A 19,266-nucleotide genomic window follows, 5' to 3' on the forward strand; every position below is an offset into this window, starting at 1 on the left:
TGTTGACTTTAACAAGTTCTCACAGAAACCTCCAACATGGTATAATGGCCACCTGTGTATGCAGAACTTGGGAATAGACTTACAGACATCTTCTGTTCAGATTGTTAATAGATCTCATTGCTCAAAACAATGGAAGACCAGCTGTACTATAGATACTGTGTACAAGTCGTTTAGTTCGTTTGGAGGGTCAATTTCCTCCATTGCTTATGCTTGAGAAGTCACCTTTTTTAATTGATCTGTACACAATCTTGTTTGCAGACCAACATTTCCAAGTTGTCAAACCAGTTCATCTGTGATATTGGGCAAAATTAAAATTACCCCTTATTTTCTGGCCTATCTGCCACGTAGACCAGTCAGAATTAAACTCATAAATCCTATGTCAAATTTTAACCGGTTGCCGACTGCGCACAGTATATTTACTGCGGCAGTCAGCCCCGGCCAGGAAGAGTGACGTAGGTCTACGTCGCTCGCCTGTCACTGCTATTAGAGCCAATAGCGGGCGAGCGCGCGCCCGCTGAGGCGCCCGCCTGCCTTGGCTCGTTCAGGGAGGAGTGCGGGCGTGTGACCGGCGGACCCGATGTCCGCCGGTCACTCGCCGATCGTCGGTACAGCGGGAGAAAGCAGAGCGGCTTATGTAAACAAGCCGCCTGTCATTCTCCCCTGTGTAAAAATGAAGATCAGACGGTTCTACTATGTAGAACCGTTGATCTTTGTTTTTAAACCAATAGCATTGTCCCACTACAGTTAGAATCCCGCCCCTAGGACACACTTAGCCCCTCCCTGTCCAATACAGTTAACCCCTTCCCCGCCAGTGTCATTTTTGCAGTAACAGTGCATATATATAGCACTGATTACTGCAGTAATGTCACTGGTACCCCCAAAAGTGTCAAAAATGTCAGTCAAGGGTCCAATCTGTCTGCCGCAATGTCGCAGTACCACAAAAAAAATCGCAGATCGCCACCATTACTCATTTAAATAAAAACACCAAAAATGACAAAAATCTTTCCCTTTGTTAGTAAACGCGATAACTTTTGCGCAAACCAATCAAAATACACTTTTTGCGATTTTTTTTTACCAAACATATGTAGCATAAAACAATTTGGCCGAAAATGTTAAAAAATTTTGATTTTTACATTTTTTTTGGGGGGAATTTCATATAAAAAAAAGTGAAAAATATTGTTATTTTTGCAAAAATTACGCTATTTTTTTGTTTATAGCGCATGATCAAAAAATTGCACAGGTGATCAAATACCACCAAAAGAAAGCTCTGTTTGTGGGAAAAAAAGGACGTGAAATTTGTTTAGGTACAGCGTCGCACGACCGCGCAATTGTCCGTTAAAATCACGCAGTAAAAAAACGCAAAAAAAAACCCTGGTCAGGAAGGGGGTAAAATGTTCCGGGGCTTAAGTGGTTAAAACACAGATGCTCTGACATAGCATAATGCAAGCGTGACCACCAAGAATTCAAGCACAGAGCCAATAGTTGTCTTTGAGAGGTGCTTGCAAACCCTAATTGGCTGCCTCCAGATTCAGCAGCACCTGTTGTCCCCCCATTCACAGGTCAGCCCAGGGTTCAGGTGGAAACAGCCAACTCAGCAATGCCCCTTGAATTTTTTTGGGGTGTTTTTCATTAAAGACCTCTACAGTGTACTAAAGTAATGTTTATGCCCTACAGTACATCGCTGCCAACCCAAATTCATACCTTGCCAGGCCATTTGAGTGGAGACCCCTAATGGCTACTGAATACAAAATACAGAAAATTGGGCCTAACCCTTAAAGGATAAGTTTGTTTATAAGAAAAAAAATAATAAATGCACATTTTTTAGCAGTTAAAAAAAAGTTAATTTATTATTTTTTCCTTTTGGAGCCCGTAAAGCATTACACTAGTGATTCCCAGAGAAACGGAAGCAGTTAAAACTGCAAAGGGTGGGCCAACTCAATATTGGACCCTACAGACTAAGACTGGGATGCCAATAAAGTTAATGTGCTTTTAAAGGCAGGCGTCCCAATACTTTTGGTAACATAGTGTACAAATCCTTTGCCAGGTAAAACAGCACTTTACAAAGAAGGACAACAGATAGATACAATACACTGTACATACTGTAGGTAGATAGAAACATGATATGTACAAGATGGATAGATAGATAGATAGATAGATAGATAGATAGATAGATAGATAGACAGACAGACAGACAGACAGACAGACAGATAGACAGATAGACAGATAGACAGATAGACAGATAGACAGATAGACAGATAGATAGATAGATAGATAGATAGATAGATAGATAGATAGATAGATAGATAGATAGATAGATAGATAGATAGATAGATAGATAGATAGATAGATAGATAGATAAAGTTTGTTCTGGACAAAGTATTCTTCTTACTTGCTGATCAGATAATCTCTCACAATACGATGTGGCCTCAGTCTTATCCAGGAGATCATACTCGCAGTCCTCTTCTGAATAAAGCAGCGGAGAACATCCATTTCCAGAGGAACACCAATCTGGGCTTGTCTTTTTGGTGCTTCTATTTGAGTGGTAACTCTGGACACATTCTAGAATGCTCTTATCTGTATGGTAAAATGGGTGAATTATTATTATAGTAATGTCAAACACTAGACATGAGAGAAAAGATATGGCCTAATGGAATAGTAAAAAAGGGTTGAATAGCTGGGTATGCTGCTTTCTTTGTGAACGTTTGTTGTTTTTTGAGTTTTTTTTTTTTTTTTTTACTTTTTATTAGAGAATGTACAATGTTTTTTGTCCCCCAATAGAAGACTTATTTTAAATTTCCTCACTTTAGAGTATTATTTTAGCAGAGTTCTTCATTAAAGGCACTTAGCTAATAACTAAATGCTGCACAGCACAGTTAATTTAAACATCATCTCAGTGGCGTAGCGTGGGTTGTCAGCACCCGGGGCAAGGCAAGTAATTTGCGCCCCCTAACCCGACTTTGAGGTCACAAAAGTGGGAAAGGGGCCTTCAGTAATCAAGGTATAGTGTGTCCCCTTTCAATGCAGAGAGACCAGCGTGCCCCCTTTCAATGCAGAATAACCAGCGTGCCCCCTTTCAATGCAGAATGACCAGCGTGCCCCCTTTCAATGCAGAGAGACCAGCGTTCCCCCTTTCAATGCAGAATGACCACCAGCGTCCCCCCATTCAATGCAGAATGACCACCAGCGTGCCCCCTTTCATTGCAGAATGACCACCAGCGTTCCCCCTTTTAATGCAGAATGACCAGCGTGCCCCCTTTCAATGCAGAATGACCAGAGTGCCCCCTTTTAATGCAGAGAGACCAGCGTGCCCCCTTTCAATGCAGAATGACCAGCATGCCCCCTTTCAATGCAGAGAGACCAGCATTCCCCCTATCAATGCAGAATGACCAGCGTGCCCCCTTTCAATGCAGAGAGACCAGCGTGCCCCCTTTCAATGCAGAATGACCAGCGTTCCCCCTTTCAATGCAGAATGACCAGCATGCCCCCTTTCAATGCTGAGAGACCAGCGTGCCCCCTTTCAATGCAGAGAGACCAGCGTTCCCCTTTTCACTGCAGAATGACCAGGGTGCCCCCTTTCAATGCAGAGAGACCAGCCTGCCCTTTTTCAATGCAGAATGACCAGTGTGCCCCCTTTCAATGCTGAGAGACCAGCGTGCCCCCTTTCAATGCAGAATGACCAGCGTGCCCCCTTTCAATGCAGAATGACCAGCATGCCCCCTTCAATGCGGAGAGATCATCGTGCCCCCTTTCAAAGCAGAATGACCAGCGTGCGCCCTTTCAATGCAGAATGACCAGCGTGCTCCCTTTCAATGCAGAATGACCAGGGTGCCCCCTTTCAATGCAGAATGACCAGCATGCCCACCTTCAAAGCGGAGAGATCATCGTACCTCCTTTAAAAGCAGAATGACCAGCATGCTCCCTTTCAATGCAGAATGACCAGCGTGCCCCCTTTTCAATGAAGAATGACCAGCGTGCCCCCTTTCAATGCAGAGAGATCAGTGTGCCCCATTCAATGCAGAGTGACCAGCGTGCTGGGCCCCCCTTCAATGCAGAGAGATCATATTGCCCCCTTTCAATGCAGAGTGACCAGCGTACCCCCTTCAATGCAGAGAGACTTACCTGCAGCGGCGGCTTCTCCTCAGTTCCCTGCGTCTCTTCGAGTCCTCCCGCCTCCTCCTCGGCCAATGGCATGCGTTCGCCTTTCGGCCAATCAGGAAGCGGGTCTCGGAATTAAAATTCGCTATTGTCACACAATGGGTAGGCTTGGGACGCACTGCTCTGCGCCCCGGGTCCACCCTTTTTTGAAGCCTATTAGAGCCTGTGGCTCTAATCAGGTGATTCAAAAAAAAAACCCACTCTGTGACAGCGCCAGGTTGCTGACTCACTCGTTGCTAAACTGACTGAGCAGTGAGGAGAGGCGGCATAGGCGGGGCTTGGCTTGCAACGCCACCCCACCGTACACCAATGGACAGGTGAGGCACAGTCCAGCCCCGACCCGCCATTTTCAGCCATAGGGCGGCCGCGCTGGACATCTCCCAGCCTAAAGATGGAGGCAGCCGCAGACAGTGTGTGAACTGGGTATGTCAGAGTCAGACGTCTGAGACGTCAGAGTGACACTGCAGGTGCGCCCCCCCAGATGTTGCGCCCGGTGCGGCCGGCCCCCCCTGCACCCCCCACGCTACGCCACTGCATCATCTACCTACCTGTCAGGGCCCTCATGATCTGGGGGGAGAGATTCTGGTTCCTTATGTAGAGGAACCACTGACTGACACTTAGACACCGATACCTTAATTTCTCTCTATTTCAGTTCCATCCACCTCTACCCCCTCCCTTTTCTCCTCTAATCATTCTTTGTTATTGTTGACTATCCTTTGTCCTAATTAAGTACATCATTATATAGCGCCTCCTGTTGGAGGTTACATAAAAGCCGTTCAGAAACATGATCGTTGGAAACTTTAATGAAAGTTGTTGAAATAAAGAATTGGGACCAGAGTTTTGTTCCCAGAGGGGTGTCCGAGGCTGGAGGGCGACATGTTCTGATTAGGCCTGCACGGTTAATGATTGCCATGTACAAGTTCACCAATGAAAAGCATAACAATTTATTGCATTTCTACAATATACACTGTGATAGATGTTCAAAAGACTAACAAAAACGGCTATAAAATTTTAATTTTCTGTACACTTGTCTACTATAATGAAAAAAACTCAATAAAAACATTGAAACATAAATATTAGCTACCCTAAAATCTTTATTAGTAATACAGTATCTTACAAAAGTTAGTACACCCCTCACATTTTTGTAAATATTTTATTATATCTTTTCATGTGACAACACTGAAGAAATTACACTTTGCTACAATGTAAAGTAGTGCGTGTACAGCTTGTATAACAGTGTAAATTTGCTGTCCCCTTAAAATAACTCAATACACAGCCATTAATTTCTAAACCACTGGCAACAAAAGTGAGTACACCCCTAAGTTAAAATGTCCAAATTGGGCCCAATTAGCAATTTTCCCTCGTTAGTGTTACATGGTCTCAGGTGTGATGGAGAGCAGGTGTGTTAAGTTGGGTGTTATCGCTTTCACTCTCTCATACTGGTCTCTTGAAGTTCAACATGGCATCTTATGGCAAAGAACTCTCTGAGGATCTGAAAAAAAAGAATTGTTGCTCTACATAAAGATGGCCTAGTCTATAAGAAGATTGCCAATACCCTATAACTGAGCTGCAGGACGGGGGCCAAGACCATACAATGGTTTAACAGGACAGGTTCCACTCAGAACAGGCCTCGTCATGGTCAACCAAAGAGGTTGAGTGCACATGCTCAGCGTCATATCCAGAGGTTGCCTTTCGGAAATAGATGTATGAGTGCTGCCAGAATTGCTGCAGAGGTTGAAGGGGTGGGGGGTCAGCCTGTCAGTGGTCAGACCATATGCCGCACACTGCATCAAATTGGTCTGCATGGCTGTAGTCCCAGAAGGAAGCCTCTTCTAAAGATGATGCAAAAAAATGCCTGCAAACAGTTTGCTGAAGACAAGCAGACTAAGGACATAGATTACTGGAACCATGTCCTGTGGTCTGATGAGATCAAGAAAAACCTATTTGGTTCAGATGGTGTCAAGCGTGTGGGGCTGCAACCAGGTGAGGAGTACAAAGACAAGTGTGTCTTGCCTACAGTCAAGCATAGTGGTGGGAGTGTCACTGTCTGGGACTGCATGATTGCTGCCGGCACTGGGAAGCTACAGGTCATTGAGGGAACCATGAATGCCAACATATACTGTGACATACTGAAGCAGAGCATGATCCTCTCCCTTCAGAGACTGGGCCGCAGGGCAGTGTTCCAGCATGATAACGACCCCAAACACAACTCCAAGATGACCACTGCCTTGCTAAAGAAGCTGAGGGTAAAGGCGATGGACTGGCCAAGCATGTCTTCAGATTTAAACCCTTTTGAGCATCTGTGGGCATCCTCAAATGGAAGGTGGAGGAGCGCAAGGTCTCTAACATCCACCAGCTCCATGATGTCGTCATGGAGGAATGGAAGAGAACTCCAGTGGCAACCAGTGAAGCTCTGGTGAACTCCATGCCCAAGAGGGTTAAGGCATTGCTAAAAAAATATTGGTGGTCACACAAAATATTGACACTTTGGGTACAATTTGGACATTTTCACTTAGGTGTGTACTCACTTTTGTTGCCAGCAGTTTAGACATTAATGGCTGTGTGTTGAGTTATTTTGAGGGGACAGCAAATTTATACTGTTATACAAGCTGTACACTGACTACTTTACATTGTAGTAAAGTGTAATTTCTTCAGTGTTGTCACATGAAAAGATATAATAAAATATTTACAAAAATGTGAGGGGTGTATTCACTTTTGTGAGATTCTGTAGTATTTTTTTTTCAAGTGCATTGTGAATTTTATTCATAACACTTTTACAAAAATGAATGGGGTGAATTTATCAAAACTGGAGCAGACAGAATCTGGAGCAGCTTAGCTTTGAATAGTAACCAATCAGCTTTTAGCTTCAGCTTGTTAAGTTAAAGTGACATCAGTTTCTATATATATATATATATATATATATATATAAACAGATACAAATAACATTACATACAAGTAGTTTTGCAGTACTTTTTTTTTTTTAACAAATTTTCTCCTCTGTATTTACTTTTTAATTGATCCCTCAGATGCTCTGACACACTCCCTGTTCATGTCTTTCCACTGTGCCCCAGTCCCCTATGAGTCTCCTATATGCGTATGCTCCTTCCCTGTACTACAACTCTACATGCAGTCACATGTAATTTACCATTGTAATTTACCATTGTGGGGAAGGAGAGGAGTTGTTTTTGTTGTGTGTGTCCCTCTCGCACTCCCTATGTGTGTGCAGTGCTCACAGAAGCTGCATGTAGGCATAGGATACGCCCCCTGCCACGCCCCTTAAAAGAAAAATTACACAAAAAAATTATTAGTTAAACCCACAAGTGCTTTTTTTTAAAAAAAAATTCTACTAGTCCTTTATACTAGCTTTTGAAATTTACAAATGCAGCAATTTAGAAATTGGATGAAAGGCTTAGCACTAGGAAACACTTTTTGGATGGTCCTTCGAAATCACGGACAGTTGGGAGTTATGATGTAGAGTTATAGTAAGGGGTAGGCGTGCGCATATACAGGGGACTCTTACAGGATTCCATAGGTCCTGGGGAACAGTGGACAGATGTAATATGAGGAGCGTGCCAGTGCAGTCAAGATAAAACTTGAAAAGTAAGCTTAGAGGTGGAAATATATTGAAAAAAAAAAAGGTAATACGTGTTTTCTGAAAAAAAAAAAAGACTTTACCGTCACTTTAGGGTTTGAAAATGAAAAGGCAGAAGCTGAAGTTTCTGCAAATTCTGTCTGCTCTAGTTTTGAATTTCCCCCGATGTATTTTGTTGCTAACATGTTCAGCCTTTTAAGCAGTTCATAAAAAAACCTTTATAGAATGTATGGAAGGGGTTATTGCTGACCTCTCCTTTTGAGAATACTAGTTCTCTGGCTGTAATGCTGATCCAATGGCTTCAGTACTACTGTCACTAGGCAGAAACAAGTATGCAAATTAGGGGTTCTTATGTTCCTGATCTGTAATTTTGTATGTAGCAGGTTTTCCAGGCCTGTGGCCTGAGGTGGGTCTGCCATTGTTACCAGTTACCTCTCCAGTTCATGTGAGCTGCGACTCTGGGTGTGAGAACTGAGACATTGACAACTCCGGCACTTTGGTTGTTTTATTGTAGTTTTAGGGGATGGGAGAAGGGCATGAGTAGGATACTCCTTTGGCGCGACTATGTACAATTCTAGGACTTTTGTATTAAAAATGCCGGTTAGAGCTGCCTTGACGCCAGCTTGCGCTAGCCAACGCTTACTGATGCTTTAAACACATGGTATCTCTGAAAGCTGTGCTGGAACTCTGACTTAACTCTAGCAGATCCAGGACTGTGGAACATTGAACATCTGACACTGCTTGCACTGCAAAGTCACTGACTACTCTCTCCAGCCTTGCCCTGGCTTGAGGTAGCTTGCTGTGTATTCCTGTATGGCTGCAACTCTCAACTGATGCACTCACACTGTGCATTAACTCTTCAGGGCCCAAACTGCAGGCGCCCCCTTTACCACTTCAGGGTCCTCAACCTAGGTACCCCCTCTATCACTTCAGGGTCCTCTGACTAGGCACCCCCTTTACAGCTAGCTGACACTTTGGATCCTAGAACCTTCTCCGGAGTGGTCCCCACTGACTCTAGGCAGACCCACAGGGGCAATCCTCAGTACTCACGACCTGTGTAGGCTTTCCTGGGACTGGACCCCTTTCGCTCTCCGCTGGTTCTCAGCACACCGGATCCCCCTCCTGATCCCCCCACCTGAGACATCCGCTTCCTCTGACAGGAGGAGAGACAGCCATCCTCTCCCTCTTGGGACTCTGCTTCCCGCCAAAGACAATGAGTCATGCTCTCCCTCAAACATATACCCACTCCCAAAATCATTTGCGACAGAATCTGCCTTCTGGGGTAGTTACAAGCCTGAGTGTATCCCTGATTGTGTTTCCTCCACTGCCCTATGAGAAGCCTCTGACAGAGCCAATGGGGAGACTCCCCCTTCAGCAGACACACCTGGAAACCATGACACCCTACCAAAAAGAAATCATGGCCCTGCTGTTAGGCAGACAAGGCCCACTATACATTTACCTAGCACCTACCTGTAGGGTGCTACATGTATACCAGCTCAGTGTGTTTGAAAATGTTAAAGCCTAACGCCAGGAAACTAGAAAATTCCTCTTTGCAATAGGGCTACAAGGGTTAACTACCAGGTCTGGGGGGCATAGAAAGAAGTATATACTTACCCAATCCTCTATACTGCCAGTCCCTGCTTGATCCAGCAGTCTAAGTTCTTAATGTCACCAAGACTAATACAAGTTCCATAGCCCTGCATTTGACATGATGATGCCTAGGATACAGTCCACCTCCAGAGCAAAGGCGAGTGTTGCCTGCCAGGGGAGCAGAAGACCGAATATGTAAAAGTACTTTTACTCACTCCTAGAATAAATGAGCAGCAAACCCTTGTAGTTACTGCAAGGTAAAATGTTAGATTTCCCTGGAGTTGAGTTTTAAAGAAAATTAAATTCAAAGAAATTGCAGCATTCATGTGTCTCCCAGTACATTCCTATGAATGTCCAAATTGAACCTGTACTGCACCTAGCTTAGAAAGTTAGAAATTGATTTTGTGATAAATATAAAATATGATATTATTCATAGTATAAATTTTGAACTTATAGTTTAGAGTCTAATTCCGTTCTGAAGCACAAGACCATATTCATAATAAAAAAATGGTAAACTAGTTAATAAAAAAAGTAGTATTTCCAAGCAGTGTTTTTCCATTCGGCCGGTGATTGTAGCAGTTCCTTCTTCTTCCTCTGTGTGTCACTGCTGTGGTGAGAACAGTGTCTCTGCGCTGACCCAGAATTAAGCTTTGCCTTTAATGTTGTAATATTCTGCCAGCACCATTGAGTAATCAACGTGTATAACTCCTCAATAACACTACAATTCTGCAAGCAAGGGGTTGTGAGAAGTTCAGCGGTTCCACTCTTTCAAACAGTTTTTTATGGAGCAGTTCTATGCTAGCCTGTGGAAGAGCCATTAATAATTGCTGCGAATAGAAGCATTGATTAAATATCCACAGTAATGGAAAAGCAAACGGGAACGGCTGAAATAACATATTTTTGCCCATTTGTTACACCAGGGTTTGCAGGACCTTTTCTATGAGTAAAACAATATATTTAGAAGTTGTGAAGAAATAAAAAAAAAACCTACAAGTCATATGAAAACACATAAGTTCACAATATATTTAGGGGAAACGATAGGCTACATTTAAAAGAATCACAGAATTGAATGTGTTGCTCCAAGCAAGTAAGAGAAAGATATATAATTTTTTCTCCTTATGGCGCAATTGCAGTGTCAGTCATTGTAATGGCACCCCAAAAGCAGAACGCAAACGCACAACAAACGTGACAAAGCGCAGTTAAAATAAAAGTTGGAAGCTCAATGCTAAAAAAATAGGTATATGAGCTACTTTGCTGCATTTGTTGCACATTGGACAATGTTATTTCTTACACAAGGTGCAGTAAAGTGTATATCACAAATATTCCCATTTCACATATTGAAGGCTGGTAATTTTCTGAAGCTTTAACCTCTTGCCAACTGAGTAACACATATATGCAGTGGCAGGGAACATAGGCTTTAATTCACAGCCACCGCACATTTGCCTCCACAGCAACCTGAAAGCATATTTACAGCACACTGACGGAGCTGTCACTGATAGCTCTCAGTCACCGCTTCTGATTGAGAGCCAGCGGGATGGGCTCCTAATCATGTGACCGCTGTGAGAGCCTGTCACAGAGCTCACATGATAGAGAAGCTGCACATGAAGGGGTTAAAAAGGAAGGCAAGACATTGCGTGCAAAGTGCAATAATGCTGGGCAAACAATCAGAATTCATATTTCATAGGTGTACAGGCTCAAATTTGTATCTAGGCAGCAGCCTAGGGCATCAAAGGCAGTTTTACACCGCGCCATGCTGCTGGAACTAAAGCTGCATTTAACAACAATTTTCTAAAATGCTGCTCTGTATATTTATTTTACCCCGATATTTAGACACATAAACAGCACAATTAAAAAAAAATAGAAAAAAAATAAACTGCATTCATAAAATAGACCAAGTACATTCCCATTGGGCTAAAGGCCCGTACACACGTACCGATCGTCGGCATACAAACGTCGGTGGACGAAGGATCTGCCGATTGTACGCGTGTTAGTATGGTGCCTCCGACAGATGTCTGCGCACAATCCGCGGACAAAAGTCTTTCTTGCAAACATGAAAATTTTTGTATGCCGACACCAGAACGGACGATTGTTCGCCTGTCAGTACACAATTCGGCCGACAGACAGCAGATTTGCAAGACTGGGCATGCTCAGAAAATAGAAAACACAGGGAAAGTTAACCATTACATGACATCACTTCTGCAGTCGGCGGACAAAATTCTTGTGCTGTCCTTGTGCTGTCTTTGCACTTTTCAGCAGACACCGACATCCCGGGGAGAAAAGAGGAACATTTGTATGCCGACCATCGGTACGTGTGTACGGGGCTTAAAGAAAAGCATTGTACAAATAGTGGTAACATTGGGAACTATATTCATTAACATTTGTTTAAACAAATTGTCTCCGATTGCCAACTGCATGACATGGAATAGTCACAAACTACCAGCTAACCCACTGGCCAAGCAGCCTGGAGGAGACATGTGGACAAGGTGATGGATGTGCTGAGGAGCTGCTACAAGTTCTGCATTTCACTCGGCGTCTGATGGTGCTGAGGTTATTGATGAATCTTAAGGAGTGAACAGGTTGGGGATAACAATATAAGAATGGAGACGATGGTGACAAAACAGAGGATTAGAATAAAGGAATATTCAACATTTCTATACTTTTTCTCCTGGACCTAGATATGACTGCAGATGATATTAAAATGTTTAGTCTATTGTAGGCCCATCCAGGGCACATCAAGTTAATAAACAGCAACAATAACAGCGGTTGCTTCCTCAGCAAAAAAAGATAAAAAATTGCATATATATATATATATATATATATATATATATATATATATATGGTATGTCTATCTATCTATCTATCTATCTATCTATCTATCTATCTATCTATCTATCTATCTATCTATCTATCTATCTATCTATCTATCTATCTATCTATCTATCTATCTATCTATCTATCTATCTATCTATCTATCTATCTATCTATCTATCTTTATATTTATATATACATATTATACATTCACTGACCACTTTATTAGGTACTCCTTGCTAATACCGGGTTTGACCCCCTTTTTCCTTCAGAACTGCCTTAATTCTTCATGGAATAGATTCAACAAGGTGTTGGAAGCATTCCTCAGAGATTTTGGTTCATACTGACATGATAGCATCACACAGTTGCTGCAGATTTGTCGTCCAACACATCCTAAAGGTGCTCTATTGGATTGAGATCTGGTGAACAGATGTACCTAATAAAGTGGCCAGTGAGTGTATATATACAGTATCTCACAAAAGTAGTGAGTATAACAGTGTAAACTTCAAAATAACTTGCGCTCCTCCATCTTCCGTTTGAGAATGCCCCACAGATGCTCAATAGGGTTTAGGTCTGGAGACATGCTCGGCCAGTCCATCACCTTTACCCTTTATCACCTTTACCCTCAGCTTCTTTAGCAAGGCAGTGGTCGTCTTGGAGGTGTGTTTGGGGTCGTTATCATGTTGGAATACAGTCCCAGACCGTGACACTCCCACCACCATGCTTGACTGTAGGCAAGACACACTTGTCTTTGTACTCCTCATCTGGTTGCTGCCACACACACTTGATACATGCTTGATGTCTCATCAGACCACAGGACATGGTTCCAGTAACCCATGTCCTTAGTCTGCTTGTCTTCATCAAACTGTTTGCTGGCTTTCTTGTGCATTATCTTTAGAAGAGGCTTCATTCTGGGACAACGGCCATGCAGACAATTTGATGCAGTGTGCGGCGTATGGTCTGAGCACTGACAGACTGACCCTCCATCCCTTTAATCTCTGCAGCAATGCTGGCAGCACTCATAGGTCTATTTACTAAAGACAACCTCTGGATATGAAGCTGAGCACGTGCACTCAACTTCTTTAGTCGACCATGGTGAGGCCTGTTCTGAATGGAACCTGTCCCAGTAAACCACTGTATGGTCTTGGCCACCGTGCTGCAGCTCAGTTTCAGGGTCTTGGCAATCTTCTTATAGCCTAGGCCATCTTTATGTAGAGCAACAATTCTTTTTTCTAGACCCTCAGAACGTTCTTTGCCATGAAGTGCCATGTTGAACTTCCAGTGACAAGTATAAGAGAGTGAGAGCAATAACACCAGATTTAACACTCCTGCTCCCCATTCACACCTGAGAGCTTGTAACACTAAAGAGTCGCATGATATCGGGGGAGGGGAAATAGCTAATTGGGCCCAATTTGGACATTTTCACTTAGGGGTGTACTCACTTTTGTTGCCAGCGGTTTAGACATTAATGGCTGTGTGTTGAGTTATTTTGAGGGGACAGCAAATTTACACTGTTATACAAGCTGTACACTCACTACTTTACATTGTAGCAAAGTGTAATTTCTTCAGTGTTGTCAAATGAAAAGATATAATAAAGTATTTACAGAAATGTGAGGGGTGTACTCACTTTTGTAAGAAGAAAGTGCACCAGCCACATGCATTACTGTATGGCGGTAAATAAAATAGATACCAAAATACTCACAAAAGAAGAAATAACACAGTCGTAACATAAACCAATCTCTAACAGACTCATCACCATCAGATAAGATGCAGCTGATGCGTTTAAATGGACAAGCCCTCTTCCTCAGCTCTGAGGAAGAGGGCTTGTCCCTTGAAATGCATCAATTGCACCCTATCCAATGGTGTAGCATCTGGTGGTGATCTGATTATGTTACTCCTGTGTTATTTTTTCTTTTGTAAGTATTTAGGTATCTGTTTTTTTTTTTTTTTCAAATCGTTATACAGTAATGCACATGGCTGGTGCACTCTCTTCTCATGTTTGTTTATAGCCTTGGTGTTTCCCCGAATTGAAGAGTGCAGCAAGGGTCCAGTGCATACATTGGTGGTTTAAGAGGGTGGACACTTACAGTGTTCCATTTTGGGTGTTCAAAGTGGAAGATGGTCCATTTGGGCCCCCCAGACGAGTGGACTGTCAGGAAGATTGCAATGCCTATAGCGCAGAACTTTTGCACCAGTACTGTGCAAAAGTTTTTGGCAGGTATGAAGAAATGCTGTAAAGTAATAATGCTTTTAAAAATATATATTTAATTTGTTTATGTTTATCAATTTACAAAATGCAAAGTGAGCAAACAGAAGAAAAATCTAAATTGAACCACTTGGCTTCAAACTAGCATCAATTCTTACACTTTCACACTTTCTACACTTGCACAAGTCAGGGATTTTGTGGGATTAGAGTCAGGTGTATGAGTAATTATACCAAGCAGGTGCTAAAATCATCAATTTCATATGTAGTTTTAAGCACAGTCATTAGCTGAAACTGAAACAGCTGTGTAGGAGTCTTAAAACTGGGTGAGGAACAGCTAAACTTTGCTACCAAGGTGGTGTTGTAGAATACAGTTTAATGTCATAGGTCATACACCATGGCAAGACTGAGCACAGCAACAACACACATCTGTATCAGCAAGGTCTCTCCCAAGCACTTCCCTTTGACTTTGGAAGACGTTCAGCAGTGCGGTCAGCAAGGATCTGGCACAACGAATCCTGTCCAGAACTCTTGGCAGTCTGTTGTCCTCAAGAATCCCCGATAGCTTGGTCCTTACAATCAAATCCTCAGAAGGCTTAGTCCCAATGCCCAGACCCTCTTATATACCCTCTGGCACCCATGGCAATGGGTCCTTCCAGCTCCACTCCCGGCACAGCAAAAGACCTTTCAATGGCTCAGTCATCAGACTTTCTGGTGTGGGCACGGACACCGCAGTGAGAAGTCTGCCTTCTCTGATTCCGCACACTGCATGCCCAGACCTCTGGCTTAAATCCCACGTAAACTCTGTTTTTCTTCTCTGTATGCAAGGCAGTGTAGGTCTTGAAGTTTGCTTCGGATTCACTGATACAGCACAAAGCCTCTGGTAAACTACATGTCCCATGATCCCAGGGTAAATGGTATCATCCAGGAGCGAGGGATTAAGCATCTGCTTGCAGACAATGCTAGAGAGAGGGTCAAGAAAGGAAGCCCGCAGCTGTACTTCTCCCCAAACACAGCTCAGCCGCTCTGTCACAGCTAGCGGTGCAGCGGTGAGGAATCGGGATGATGAAGGAGAACAGTGGGCACAGCAGCGGACAACCTGCTCCTCCAGGCGGCACAGCAGCTCCTGGCTGCACATAAATATATATATAATCACAGCTGCTACCTTTGTGCTCACTATAGAATTCGGTTTCTTTTAGCATCATCATGACTTAACGCTGATTAACAATGTAAGGTGGCAATTTTTCACTTACATCCAGTATAAGATGTCACTCTTCACTTTCATAATTTTTATCTTTTACTGATTTGAATGCAAACTTCAAAGACCAGAAATAGAGCAGAATACTGGCGAAACTAAAGGAAATATAAAGCCTCTTTCACACAGGCAGACCGATCAGGTCCACCTGTCAGTTTTTTAGGCGTACCCGATTTGACCATCCATTGCCCTTTATGGAGTGGCGAATGTCAACGTACACATGGCCCATGTCCTGCAGGAACGCATTGGTATGGCATTCCTGTACTTTTTCCACAGCAGGAAAAGCCATTCCCGTTAGGAGCCGCGTCCTGCAGGACTTGCCTTTGAAGAATGCAAACTGTTGCATCAGTGTGTGTGAAGAACGAAGCCGACACTAAAGGAAGCAGAGCCGATGCTTCCTGTATCGCGCAGGCTCCTGTCACTAGTGGAGTGATACCAAATGTACTCCTCCTGTGACAGTCACAGGAGCGATACAGGAAGCATCGGCTCTGCTCCCAACTGCAGCTGCATTCTTCCTGTCACACTGATGCTCGGGGAAAGTGGGTCGGGAACCAGCCAGCAGTACCTGCCGGTAGTGCCATCTAGCAGTACCAGCCAGCAGTACCTACCAACAGTACCAGTCAGCTGTACCAGCCAGCAATACCAGTCAGTAGTACCCGCCAGTAGTACCATCTAGCAGTACCTAGCAGCAGTGCCCACCAGCAGTACCAGCCAGCAGTACCCATGAGTAGTACCAGCCAGAAGAACCTACCAGCAGTACCCACCAACAGTACCTACCAGCAGTACCCACCAACAATACCAGTCAGCAGTACCCACCAGCAGTACCAGCCAACAGTATCCACTAACAGTACCAGCCAGTAGTACCAACAAGCAGTACCTATCAGCAGTACCCACCAGAGGTACCCACCAACAGTACCAGCCAGAAGTACCCACCAGCAGTAACAGCCAGCAGTACCATCTAGGAGTACCAGCCAGCAGTACCCCCCAACAGTACCAGCCAGCAGTACTCACCAGCAGTACCAGCCAGAAGCATCCACCAGCAGTACCCACCAACAGTACCAACCAGCAGTACCCCTCAGCAGTACCAGCCAGCAGTACCCACCAGCAGTACCAGCCAGCAGTACCCACCAACAGTATCAGCCAGCAGTACCCACCAGCAGTACTCATTAACAGTACCAGCCTGCAGTACCCACCAGAAGTACCCACCAACAGTACCAGCGAGTAGTACCCACCAGCATACATAGTTACATGGTAGGTGAAGTTGAATAAAGACAATAGTCCATCCAGTTCAACCTGTGTAGGTGTGTGTGACTGTAATCATCTAACATAGCCCTTAATCTCCTGATCCTTGAGATGTAAGTCTAAGAGTCTTTTGAAAGTCACCATACTACCCGCAGAAACCACCTCTTGTGGTAGACAATTCCACAATCTTGTAGCCCTAACAGTAAAGAACCCTCCTCGTTGCCTGAGGTTAAAACTTTTCTCCTCTAATCGCATTGTATGTCCTCGAGTCCTCATGCAATTCCTTCGAATGAACAGCTTTTTTTCTAAGCTGAGATCCCCATTAAGATATTTATAAATTGCTATCATGTCCCCTCTCAGACGTCTCTTCTCCAGGAAAAATAAATCGAGCGATTGCAGCCGCTCTTCATAGTTAAGGTCCTCCAACCCCCTAATCAGTTTAGTTGCCCTTCTCTGGACTTTCTCCAGCTCCAACACATCCCTCCTGAGGACTGGCGACCAGAACTGGACAGAATACTCCAGATGTGGTCGGACCAGAGTTTTATAAAGTGGAAGGATTATAGTTTTATCTCTGGAATACATCCCTTTCTTTATGCATGCTAATATTCTGTTGGCTTTGGAAGCTGCCGCTTGACATTGCATGCTGTTGCCTAATCTATCATCAACCAAGACTCCCAGATCTTTCTCCATTTTTGATTCCCCCAAGGGTTCCCCTCCTAACGTGTATTGTGCTTTTATGTTTTTAGTCCCCAAGTGCAGAACCTTACACTTCTCCACGTTAAACCTCATTTGCCATGTCGTTGCCCACTCCGTAATTTTGTCCAGGTCATTCTGTAGGATATCTGCTTCATGCTGTGCAGTTATTGCCCTGGCCAATTTTGTGTCATCTGCAAAAACTGATAACGAACTACTGATCCCGTCCTCAATGCTGTTTATGAATAAATTGAACAAGGTTGGTCCCAGGACTGAGCCCTGGGGCACCCCGCTTACTACCTCAGACCAGTCTGAGTATGCGCTGTTTATTACCACCCTTTGGACACGGCCTTTTAGCCAGTTCCGTATCCAAGAGCAAACCCTGCTGTCGATACCTGCAGACCTTATTTTATAAATTAAGCGCTTGTGGGGAACTGTATCAAACGCCTTGGCGAAATCCAAGTACACCACATCCACTGGTCTGCCCCTATCTAGCTCACCGCTCACCTCCTCGTAGAATGCTAAGAGATTGGTTTGACAAGAACGCCCATTTGTAAACCCGTGCTGGTTACTGCTGATGATGTTGTCTTTAGCATACTCTACGATATAGTCCCTTATCATCCCCTCCAAAAGTTTACATATTATTGATGTCAAGCTGAAAGGCCTATAATTTCCCGGGATATGCCTCTGCCCCTTTTTGAATATCGGAATCACGTTAGCCTTCCTCCAATCCCCCGGTACATCTCCTGTCCTAATACTGTCAGCAAAGATCAGGAACAGTGGTCTAGATATAACCTTACTGAGTTCCTTGAGTACTCTCGGATGTACGCCATCCGGACCTGGTGATTTGTTTGTGTTAAGTTTATCCAGCCTTTCCCTGATTTCACCCTCTGTTAGCCATAGTGGCAAGTCCTGTGTATTACTACTAACCATACAGTCATGGTCAGTGTACCCCTCCTTTTCCTGCGTAAAGACTGACAAGAAAAAAGCATTCAGCACTGTTGCTTTTTCAGTGTCCTCTGTAACCATCCTCCCATCATCGTTAATTATGTGTGCAATATGCTCTGTCCTAGTTTTTTTGCTGTTGATATATTTAAAGAATTTTTTGGGTTTTTTTTTACTATCCTCCGCTATTTGTCTCTCAAAGTTGATTTTAGCCATCCTGATTTCTTGTTTACTTTTCTTATTTGCCTCCTTGTATTGCTGGAAGGCCGATACTGTGCCCTCTGATTTATATTTCTTGAAGGCCAATTTTTTTCCCCTAATAAGTTTTTTAACGCTACGGTTTAGCCAGCCAGGTTTGGCTTTGTCTCTTCTAAATTTATTTCCCATAGGAATGCACTGCAAGATGCATTTGCTTAATATGTTCCTAAAGCATTCCCATTTTTCCTCTGGGGTCAGGGATCCCAGGGTTTGGTCCCAGTTTACCCTTTCCATCAATGAGTACAATTTCGGAAAGTTTGCCCGTCTGAAGTTTAGGGTTCTTATGTTCCCCACTTGCCTTGTTATATTGTTATTTATACTAAATGTGATCATCCTGTGATCGCTAGAGCCCAGGTTGTCCTGGACTCCTACCTCCGAGATTAGGTCTGGGCCATTAGTGATCAATAGATCCAGGACTGTGTTTTCTCTAGTCGGAGAGTCCACCAACTGTGACATGTAATTATCCTGTAAGGTTTCCGTGAATAGACGGGCCTTCTGTGAGTGTGTAGTCAGTGGTGTATTTAG

General features: G+C 43.7%; 1 protein-coding gene across 1 annotated transcript in view; it reads right to left on the reverse strand.

Moving 5' to 3' along the window:
- Nucleotides 1-19,266, reverse strand: part of LOC309545596 (uncharacterized protein) — a gene marked incomplete at its 3' end in the record, with an annotated part of 151,007 nt that overhangs the window by 114,432 nt on the left and 17,309 nt on the right. The window contains exon 2 of the mRNA XM_082244831.1: nucleotides 2,390-2,574. Within this exon, the coding sequence (XP_082100957.1) occupies nucleotides 2,390-2,574 (185 nt within the window). The remainder of the gene's footprint in view (nucleotides 1-2,389; nucleotides 2,575-19,266) is intronic.

The sequence above is a fragment of the Pelophylax lessonae genome (assembly GCF_965119305.1).
Source record: "Pelophylax lessonae genome assembly, chromosome: 1".
NCBI lineage: Eukaryota > Metazoa > Chordata > Amphibia > Anura > Ranidae > Pelophylax > Pelophylax lessonae.